Here is an 11,868-nt window from a genome sequence, read left to right on the forward strand (position 1 = left end):
TTCTCTTTTCTGTTTTTCACTTGTGAGAAGCTTTGTTTGCTTGCTGCTAATATTGCGTGGGTGTTTTAAAATTGCATGCAAAGCTGGTTTAAGCGCCCAACCGCCAAATCCAACTAGATTTTCATCTAATAATATAAGGGTGTTTCTGGGTTAATCTCATTGAATTAAAATTTAACTCCATAAATTATACAAGTTGAGTGTGGAAATTAGATGACAATAAATTTTCCTATTAACAGAAATTTTTATGGATAATAAATTTTGGAGATTAGAATGATATATTTGGATAATGGAAATTGTAATTTCTAAATGTTTTAAGTTGAATTTGAGGGATCGGTCTAACTTGCTGTTGGCCCTGAATCCCCGTATATTTATCATTAATGTTCTAAATATCAAATTTCAGAAAAATAACCCCAAATACCATTTAGTAACACTAGATTATCTAGCGTTTTGATTATTCATAAAAAAAAAAAAGCCAAACAATGTAGCGTTCTGTTAGATTATCCTAACAGAACGGTATACATCGTCTAGCGTGTAATTAAATTAATCCTAACAGACGCTACATGATGTAGCGTTTTGCTGGGGTTAAAACAACAAAACGCTACATGATTTAACGTTTTCATCCCAAAATTGAAAACGCTAGATTATCAGCGTCTCTAACTGATATTTGAGGTCATTTTTTTTTAACTCTGTTATGTTGGACATTACTTTAAGAATATTTGAGATTTGAAGCCATTTTTTCTAAAGTTTAGCATTATAAAAAAGATGGATGTGTGTTCAATGCAGCTAAATACTAGCTATGTCCCTTTTTACATCTTCACCAGTCAAATTGACTATACGATGACTGAAATTTAATATATTATATATTAAAAAAAAACTTATATCATTACAAAGTATATTTTATCTATTTTAATATGCAACTTTTGGATTTTAAAAATAATGAATAAATAATGTGTAATGTTTAATCAAATACTATATATTTATAATAATTACTGAGAGTTGGGTTTGATAGGCAATAACCCTTTTAATAAACAGATATTTAATTAGTAAAAAGGTCAATATTTGATAATAGACGAAATATTAGCATATGTCCAAAATATAATCTACATTAAAAAGAGACAAAATTGTAAAACTCTCTCGGACAAGGAGTAACATTACAAAAAGAAAAAGAAAAAGAAAAAAACTGTATTATGATGTACTAGTATATCGAAATCCATTACACATGCATGGAGGGATAAACTTGCACAATTTCAAAATAGAGTGGATAGACAACTTTGACTTGCAGGTATACATGCAAGTCTTGGTACGTTTATTACAACGTCAATGCATTGGTTTTTAGTACGAGAGATCGCGGGATCATCAATCGTGAGACAGTTGGGGCAGCGACAGAGGAGAAGATGGAATTTAAGTGGAATAGCGCTAAGCTAGTCTATATGATTCTCTTTGTGTCAAGTATATATATATTGAAGTTTAATTTCTTGGTTGACAAAATCGACTTGCAAAAACAAATACAGGTATTTAAGTTCGAGACAATGGTAGTGTTTGACAATCACTTATAAGCCCGGCTTCTGAATTTATAAGTTATAAGTGTTAGAAAACAAACTAATGCTTTGCACAAATATAATCAGAAAACAAACTCATCAATCATTTAATTAAAGAAGCTTTGGCTTATATAAAAGCCTTACAACGTGCAGAAACCATAAACCAGAAAAACAAGGGACACACAACTTCACTAACTTTAACTGACTACACTAACTCTAACTGCAACTAACAGAGAAAGACTAGGTGATCATCTCCTAAAAACAAGCACAACTTATTTATTTATCTAAACTAAAATTAAACCCAACAAATCCTCCCCTTAAACTGAAATGCTAACCAGCTTCTGAACTCCGAGCAGATTCCTGAGCTTCACATACTGTTCCAGTTTGATTGGTTTGGTCATTATGTCTGCAATTTGATCATTTGTTCCACAGAAAACCAGCTGCATAGCTCCTTCCTCCGACAAGTTACGCAAGTAGTGAAACCTTACATCAATGTGTTTTGTCCTTCGATGCATAACTGGATTCTTTGACAACTTAATCGCTGAGCTGTTATCACATAAAATATCAATGCACACTGCACCTACAGCACCTAGTTCCTGCAATAATCCTTTAAGCCAAATGCAATGACATGCTGCTGATGTTGCAGCAACATACTCAGCTTCGGTAGAGGACAAAGTAACTATGTCTTGTTTCCGTGAACTCCAACAAATTGCTGCCCCATTAAGCATAAACACGTACCCAGAAGTACTCTTTCTGTCATCTAAATCGCGAGCATAATCACTATCTGTGTAACCCAGAAGATTCGTGTTTAATGTCTTTCCATAGAAAATTCCAAAATCCAACGTTCCCTTCAAGTACCTCAGTATCCTTTTAGTAATCAACATATGCTCTTCCCTAGGATCAGCCATAAAACGAGATACTAAGCATACTACAAACATTAGATCAGGTCGTGTTACCGTCAGATACATGAGACACCCAACCAGCTGCTTATAAAGTGTTGCATCGACTCGATTACTCCCTTCCTTTGAAATAACTGTTCCTGGAACAATTGGATTCTTGACAGCATTGCAGCTCCACATATTAAATCTTTCAAGAACTTCTTTGGCATATTTCTTCTGACAGATGTGTATACCATCAGTGGTTTGACGAACCTCTACTCCAAGAAAAAAACTCATTTTCCCCATGTCTGTCATCTCAAACTCCCTTTTCATTGAAGCCTTGAATTCTGCAATCATGAGCTCATCATTTCCAGTGAATATTAGATCATCGACATAAAGGCTTACCATTAAGATTCCATTTCCTGCTTTCTTCAAAAATAAGGTGTGATCATAGTTGCTTTTCTGGAATCCTTCCTTCATGAAATAACTCTCAATTCTTCTAAACCATGCTCTCGGGGCCTGTTTTAGACCGTAGAGAGCCTTTCTTAGTCGATATACTTTGTCTTCCTCCCCAACTTTGATAAACCCTTCAGGCTGATCTACATAAACTTCCTCCTTTAGTTCACCGTACAAGAATGCACTCTTGACGTCTAGTTGATGAACACACCATCCTTTATGAGCTGCTACTGCTAAGAGACTTCTGATTGTATCCCAACGAGCAACTGGTGCAAAGACTTCAGTGTAGTCCACTCCTGCTGTTTGCGCATACCCTTTTGCGACCAACCGAGCCTTGCACTTTTCAACCTTCCCTTCTGCATTAAGCTTTGTTTTGTATACCCATTTGACCCCGATTTTCTTTGCATGAGATGGCAGATTTACAAGCTCCCAGGTATTGTTCTTTTCTATTGACTGAATCTCCAACTTCATAGCATTTCTCCACTTTACTTCTTTTGCAGCCTCATTATAGTTTACTGGATCAGCATAACAAACGTTCATAGCAAAATTGGTGAATTCTTCTTCGTCTAATTCTTCTCCGCTTACAAAATCACGCATCCATCCAGGTTCTCTCCTTACCCTTTGTGATCCTGTCCGTGAAGATTCTGTTTCATCTTCGACATTTTCACCATTCTCTTGATCATTTCCTTCATCTGGTTCTGCAGCACAATTTTCTTCATCAGTATCTTCTTCTTCACAAACTCCATCATCTCCCCAAGCAAGAGCGTTATGCTCTGATGAGTTGTGTAGATTCCACTCCCACTTAGAGCTTTCATCAAATATGACATCCCTGCTAATGATAATCTTCTTTGTGATTGGATCAAGGAGTCGATAGGCCTTTGTTTCACTTATTTCATCATCACTAACACCAAGCAAAATACATTTGTGACTACGATCGTCGAGCTTTATCCGTTTCTGTTCAGGAATGTGAACATGACCAATTGATCCAAAAACTCTAAAGTAAGCAACTCCCGGCTTGAGTCCTGTCCATCTCTCTTCTGGCACCATGCCTTTTACTGCCTTGGTGAAACTTCGATTTAAAACATGAGCTGTCCACCTCGCTGCTTCTGGCCATAAAAATCTCGGCATTTCCTTTTCGGAGAGTAAACAACGCACCATGTTCATGATTGTTCGGTTTCTCCTCTCTGCCACTCCATTTTGTTGAGGAGTGTATGCTGCTGTTAGTTGGCGTTTTATTCCTTGATCGCTGCAGAACTTGTTGAATTTTTCAGAATTGAATTCACCACCCCTATCCGTTCGTAGTCCTCGAATGACAGTTTTGGCTTCCTTTTCTACAAAGGTTTTGAAGGCTTTGAAAGTTTCAAAAGTTTCAGCTTTATCTACAAGGAAAAATATCCAAGTTTTTCGCGAGAAATCATCAACAAAAACCAGTAAGTATCGCTTACCGCTGTTAGAAACTGGAGTGATTGGTCCGCACAAATCAGCATGAATTAATTCTAGTTTCTCTGCAGCCCTCCATTTGCTTTCCTTTGGAAATTTTCCTCGTTGTTGTTTCCCAATGTTGCATATCGTGCAAACCTTGACCGTGTCTTTAATATTTGGTAACCCTTCCACCAGTCCTTTTGATAAGTGCATATTTTTATATATTTTAAATGCCTAATTATTGCTTGTTCTCACTTATTTATTTGTTTATTTGTTTTTTTTTTTAGGAAAATTGCAAAAGCTTGAAGAAATAAAAGAATAAAGCAAAAAGGAGTAAAAGATGGGAAGAAAAGGATCATAGGGGAATATTCTTAAGGAAGCATCTAGATGGGACACCTACACCCCCTTCTACCCTAATTTCCCCCTATAAATACACATCTCCCCATCATGTTTCAAGAAACCTAGGAGTTCATATTTTTAGTAGCCTCTCTTTTGTAGATCTAGTAGTAGCACTCTAAATTTGTAAACACTTTTATTATATCAATACAAGTATTCATTTTTGTTCTTAAATCTTGCTCTTTACTTTTACTTCTAGGCTATGAAATCTTTCTCTAACCACATGAGACTCAAAATTACTTGTGGATTGAAAGGAGCCTAATTATATGTTTTAAGCTTGCATTTTTTAGTATTTAGATTGAGCCCCTTTTAATTCTCAATATTATTAGTGGGTTCAATGGTTTAGTATTCTAGATTTTGATTTTGGTTGGTAGTTTGATGGGGTTTTGTTAGAAACTTGGTAGATAAGCTAGTTTTAAAGTTTTATGTGATTTGGAGTTAGTTTGGTAAGATTTGGTGTTCTCCTTGTAGTTGATTTTGGGGCTTTTGGGTGTAAATTTTAGTTTGTGATTTTGAATTGAGGTTAGTGGGTTTATGTTAGAAATATTTTGTTTAGGTTAGATTTGAAATTTGGTGTAGTTTAGAGTTGTTATGATTTGATTTGAGTCTTGTTTTGGTAAAAAAATGGGTAGTTTAGGGGCTTTTTAGTGTAGAATTTGTTGTTGAATTTGATTTAAAGGTTAATGGGCTTTGATTTGTTATATTTGGAATGACTAGATTTTCCGGTCAAATTAATTTTCCGGCAAGATTTAAGCTATTCCGGACACCTCCATAGATCCCGGCGAAGCCCGTATAAGTAGTTTTGTCTACGGAACCAGCGTCTGTTTGTTTCACTTGGCGTGTTATTCTATTGTTTCCTGCTTGCCCGCCGTCGCACACTTTTTCTTTTTTTCATTTTTTTTATTATTACTTTACCAGCCCTCTGCCTTCTTTTCTTATTCTTCCCACCACGATTTCATGACGTTCTTTTTGTTTTCGTTTTATTAATAAACTAGTGAAAAAAGCCGCGCTTCGCGGCGGTGTTATAAATTTTGATATGAATAGCATAAAAATTATTTTGAATCATCTTCCTGTTAAACATATCTTTAATAAAAAAATTATAATTAGTATAAAAATTTGTATAAGTGGCTATCATGTCAAACACAATACTAATAATAAAATTAGTTCGAACTTTCCTCCCGTCAAAAACAATATTAATCAATAATTATTATTTTTAAGATAAAATTAAATATTATAATTTAGATCAAAATTAGTTTGAGTCGCTCTCTTGTCAAACACAATACTAATAACAAAACATTATAATTTAGATATTAGTTTGAGTCATTTTACTGTCAAACACAATACTAATAAAATTATTCTAATTATGATAAAATTAAAGATTATAACGGGATAAAAATTAATTTGAACCGCGGTACCGTTTTAACAAAAAGAATATATTATAACCTGGACAAAAAATTATTTTAGCCACTTACCCGTCAAACATAATACTAATAGAAAATTTATTATTATTTAGATAAAAATTAGTTTAGGCCGCCTCCCGTGCCCGTCAAACACAATACTAATGAAGAACCATTTACATTATTATAAGATCAATATATGATTCCTATTTTATATATTCTATTTTATTTTGTAATTATTTTGCCGTTTTAACCAAAAAAAATTAGAACATAGATAAAAAATATATTAGCCACTTTCCTGTCAAACATAATACTAATAGAAAAATTATTATTATTTAGATAAAAATTAGTTTGGGCCGCCTTCCGTGCCCGTCAAACACAATACTAATCAACATTATCATAAAATCAATATATGATTCCTATTTTATATGTATTATTTTATATGTTAATTATTTTTATTTTTTGACTCCTATTTATTAGTTTAAAATTATTATTCTTTTATGGTTCTAATATTTTTGGTATTAGTTTTTTAATGATTATTATCTTTACAATCTTTTATTTTCTATTCGAAATTTAAGAAAATTATAAGACTAAATCGGAAATAAAAATTGTACGTATTACCTTACAAATCTTAAATATAAATTGTATTTTATCTATGATTATTAGTTTAAATAAATATAATCATATTCCTTTTGGCATTCCTAGATAATAAAAAATTGTATTACCTCTATAATCCGGAAAAAAAAAGAATTATATTAACTTTTGAAATCCTTCAAGTTGATTTCTTTTAAACATAATCTTATTTCTTTTAGGATTATTAAATAAGAAAAGAATTATGTCATCTTTAGAATTCAATAAGAAATATTAAATAAAAAAGAAAGGAATTGTATCATCTTTAGAATTCAATAAGAAAAGAATTGTATCATCTTTAGAATTCTTGAATCTGATTTTTTGAATTACAACTATATTTTCTATCCGAAATTTAAGAAAATTCAGAAGACTGAATCGAGCAATTATAGGACGCTCGCATCCTCCTTTATATATCGCGCTTCGCGGCGGCGTGATAAATTTTGATATGAATTAGAATTATAATAGGATAAAAATTATTTTGAGTCATCTTCACATTAAACATATCACAAATAAAAAATATTATAATTGATATAAAAATTTGTTTAAGCAATCATCCTGTCAAACACAATACTAATAATAAAATTAGTTCGAACCCCACTCCCGTCAAAGACAATATTAATCCATAATTATTATTTTTATGATAAATTAAATATTATAATTTAGATCAAAATTAGTTTGAGTCGCTCTCTTGTCAAACACAATACTTATAACAAAACATTACTCCCTCCATCCCATTTTAAGCGTCCTGTTTTGACTTATAACGGTCAAATTGACCAAATTTGACCAAGCATAAAAAACAAATTCATTATTATTTTGAAAAACTAAAAATTACATTTTATAGTATATTGTATGTATTTTATAATGACATAATTTTTTTTACTTTTAAAAATTATATTATATGTGTAAATCTCAGTTAAAATTTGGTCAATTTAACCATTCAAAAGTTAAACAGGATACTTAAAATGGGATGGAGGAAGTATAATTTAGATATTTGTTTGAGTCGTTTTAGTGTCAAACACAGTACTAATAAAAATTATTCTAATTATGACAAAATTAGAGATTATTTTAAATTGTGTAACAAAAAAATATATTATAACATAGATAAAAAATTATTTTAGCGACTTTACCGTCAAACATAATACTAATAGAAAATTTATTATTATTTGGATAAAAATTAGTTTGGGCCGCCTCTCGTGCCCGTCAAACGATATACTAATCAAGAACCATTTACATTATCATAAAATCAATATATGATACCTATTTTTTATATATTATTTTATTTGTTAATTATTTTTATTTTTTGATTCCAATTTATTAGTTAAAAATTATTATTCTTTTATAAAAATTATTTTAGCGACTTTCCCGTCAAACATAATACTAATAAAAAATTTATTATTATTTAGATAAAAATTAGTTTGGGCCGCCTCCCGTGCCCGTCAAACACAATACTAATCAAGACCCATTTACATTATCATAAAATTAATATATGATTCCTATTTTTTATATATTATTTTATTTGTTAATTTTTTTTATTTTTTGATGCCTATTTATTAGTTAAAAGTTATTATTCTTTTATGGTTCTAATTTTTGTTGCTATCAGTTTTTTTAATGATTATTATCTTTACAATCCTTTATTTTCTATTCGAAATTTAAGAAAATTATAAGAGTAAATCGATAATATAAATTGTACGTATTACCTTACAAATCTTAAATATAAATTGTATTTTATCTATGATTTTGTTAGTTTGAATAAATATAATCCTATTTCTATTAGGATTACTAAATAAGAAAAGAATTATCTTATCTTTAGAATTCAATAAGAAATACCAAATAAGAAAAGAACTATATCATCTTTAGAATTTGATAAGAAAAGAGTTGTATTACTTTCAGAATTCTTAAACCTGAATTTTTGAATTATAATTATATTTTCTATCCGAAATTTAAGAAAAATCAGAAGACTGAATCGAACAATCCTAGAGACGCCCGCATCCTCCTTTATATATATATATTGATTAATATGTTTGATCTGCTCAGCTAGTATAGCTTTATTTTTCAATTTTTCCACCACCTGCCTGCCATTTTCTTTGTATTATAACTTCTGTAGGTGTTTTCTTTTCTTTTATTTTAATTGTTAATTTAGACAAAAAAAATCATCTCAAAATCTTTTGGTCTAATTTGATTAAGTTAAAAATTAAGATTTCGCGAAAATAAATTTAGTCCTTGGAACGAATCTTATATTACTAAAACGGGATCGTGCACTTGCGATTTATTTCAAAATCATATTTTGAGCACATCACCTTTCCTCTGCATAAGCTGAATAGAGTTTTTGTTTAAGTGTCCAAACCTCCTATGCCAAAGATTTCCCAGATCATCTTCCTCTACCTTGAGACAGCTCACGGACATCGGCTTCTTCTTTGCATTAATTAAAAACATACGATTAATTGTCATCTGTGTCTCTACAATCACTCCTCTTTGTTGATGATAGATCTTGCACACACCATTTTTTTATGACAATTGTCAACTGTTTCTCCTGCAGTTGTCCCACACTCAGCAAATTGCTAGTCAGATTTGGAATATAATAAACATCGGTCACCACTTGTGTTATTCCTTCTACTTCAATTCTGATTCGAGCATCCGGAGTCGAGAAACCATACCCCGTTGCTGTCAACACCACCCATGTCTGTGTGCGCCATTAAGAGTAATTCTTCCTCTTCATTAAACTCAACATAGTTGGCCTCTTTCTCTAGGCTTGTACATTCAAATTGATAGTGACCTACCTTTCCACATCGAAAACAATTGATGGCTGATCTGTTGACATATGATCTGCCTCTCCCACGTCCTCTAAAACTGCTTCTTCCTCGTTGAGATGGCCACTTGCCTCTTCCTCGAAAATTCCTTGGCTCGTTCCTTGGCTCGTTTTCAACTTGTAGCACTTGTTCTTCAGTTTTCTTCTCAGTCACCTTGCGTTCATGAACAATGAACAAGTAATGACGCCTGCAATTCATCCACTGTAAGACTATCAATATCTTTTGATTCTTCGATAGAGCAAACCACATAATTAAAATTCTCCGTGAGACTTCGGAGAATTTTTTCAACAATTTTGACATCATCCATTATTTCTCCACAGTTCCTCATGTCATTGACCGTTTCCATGACTCTTGCAAAGTATTCTGTCACTCCTTCTCCAACTTTCATCTCTAAGACTTCGAACGTCCTTCGTAACCGTTGTAGTTGTGCACGCTTCACCCTAGCACTGCCTTTGTACTTGACCTTCATAGAATCCCATAATTGTTTGGCAGTTTCTTTCTGGGTGATAGTCTTCAAGGTGGTCTTGTCAATTGATTGAAACAGGTAATTCTTTGCCTTCAGATCCTTAAGTTTTGCTTCTTCAAGTGCAGCCTTCTGTGTTGCATTCGGAGTCTCAATTCCTTTCAGGTCACCAAATCCTGGATCAATGACACTCCAATACTCCTTCGAACGCAAAAGATTTTCCATGAGTAAGCTCCAGTGATCGTAATCTCCATCGAATTTCGGAACTGCTGGTGCAGTGAAATTTCCTGATTCTGCCATTTTCCTTTTGGTGTTTTTCCTCTCAAACACTCACTTTTCTCAAATCTCACAATGTATTTGGCTCTGATACCATGTTAGAAAACAAACTAATGCTTTGCACAAATATAATCAGAAAACAAACTCATCAATCATTTAATTAAAGAAGCTTTGGCTTATATAAAAGCCTTACAACGTGCAGAAACTTATACCAGAAAAACAAGGGACACACAACTCCACTAACTTTAACTGACTACACTAACTCTAACTGCAACTAACAGAGAAAGACTAGGTGATCATCTCCTAAAAACAAGCACAACTTATTTATTTATCTAAACTAAAATTAAACCCAACAATAAGCACTTATTTATACCGTTTATATAAAAAGTCGAGAAGCACTTAAAAGAAGTTAGGATTACTAGTTTTTGTTTTCGAACTTCTAATTATATTTCTACTTCTTTCTCAAACAGTTTAATCACTTATAATTATTAACTTGCTTCTGATTTATACTTCACTTTTTTATTTTAGCAAAAAACCACTTATTTTAAACTCACCCAAACGGCTCCAATACCATACTTCATATTATCAAGCATTTGACGCGAGCCTGAATTTGTTGGCCAACATCTCGTTAAATGTATAATTAATTAGATAAATGAATGTTTAATACCTCAATTAAATATCAATTTTGATCAAAAATGACTTCAAACATCGGTAAAATCTACGAAAGATTCGTGAATTAAATATTTGGAACTGCAATTTAAACGGAAAGGGTTTAAAATATTGAAAAAAATTGGATATATATGCGGAAAATGAGTCGATCTCAAACTCATGCTAACAGAATTGTTTGAGGTTTTTTTGTATATTTGGGTCTGAGTTTGAGGTTTTAATAAATTAAGTCGAACCGAATCTTAACTGATCGGTGAGTCTGCTTACGAGTATCATATAAGAATCATAAAATTGATTAAATCTCTCACGTTAAAACTCTAATTTGAACTTCAGTAGCTGCAGTATCTTTGTGTCTCCTCAGAAGGTGGTGTAGGAGAATTTGATAGATGATTTCTCTGCCAAATTATGAAATTTGTGAGAGATCCATTAACTTCTGGAGAAAATATTACTCCCTCTGTCCTATTTTAACTGATGTTTGACTTTTTAACACGTATATTGAGGTGTAAAAAAACAATATCTACACTCAATAAAACAATTCAATTCTTATATCAAATAAAAGTTTAGACTTTAAACTTTTATTTGATATAAATTTTATAAAAAATAATCATGTTTAGATGTAGTTTTTTTAACATCTTAAAATACGTGTAAAAATGTCAAAAGCAGTTAAAATGGGACGGAGGGAGTAATAAAAGCAAGTACGCTCATCTGTACTCAGTTACTACCAACTGATATTGACCTTCGAGATTGGAACATGTGAAGCTGAACTAGGTTTGTTGATAATATTTTCTGCGAGTTCTATATTTCGCATCTTGAACAATTGTTTTATTATTATGGATCATAAGTTTACTCTTCCTCTATTGACAGAATCTATAGAATCGTTTGTATAAATTGAAAAAAAAAATGTTTCTTCTTTAAAAAAAAAAAAACTAGGAGTGAGAA

General features: G+C 31.9%; 1 protein-coding gene across 1 annotated transcript; it reads right to left on the reverse strand.

Moving 5' to 3' along the window:
* Nucleotides 1–9,332: 9,332 nt before the first annotated feature.
* On the reverse strand, nt 9,333–10,287 carry LOC108212418 (uncharacterized). The gene is made up of 2 exons (XM_017384144.1): nt 9,769–10,287; nt 9,333–9,677 (listed from the first exon to the last, which is right to left on the reverse strand). Exons 1-2 carry the CDS (start codon nt 10,285–10,287, stop codon nt 9,333–9,335), a joined length of 864 nt encoding a protein of 287 aa, XP_017239633.1.
* Nucleotides 10,288–11,868: the final 1,581 nt, after the last annotated feature.

This window comes from Daucus carota, chromosome 3 (assembly GCF_001625215.2).
Source record: "Daucus carota subsp. sativus chromosome 3, DH1 v3.0, whole genome shotgun sequence".
Classification (NCBI taxonomy): domain Eukaryota; kingdom Viridiplantae; phylum Streptophyta; class Magnoliopsida; order Apiales; family Apiaceae; genus Daucus; species Daucus carota.

Bases quoted from the DNA above. Each gene is read 5' to 3' on its own strand.
- LOC108212418 (XM_017384144.1), bottom strand. From the start codon at position 10,287: ATGGCAGAATCAGGAAATTTCACTGCACCAGCAGTTCCGAAATTCGAT. The intron at 9,678-9,768 runs GTTTGCTCTATC...CATGAACGCAAG, and splicing joins CGGAGAATTTTAATTATGTG to GTGACTGAGAAGAAAACTGA.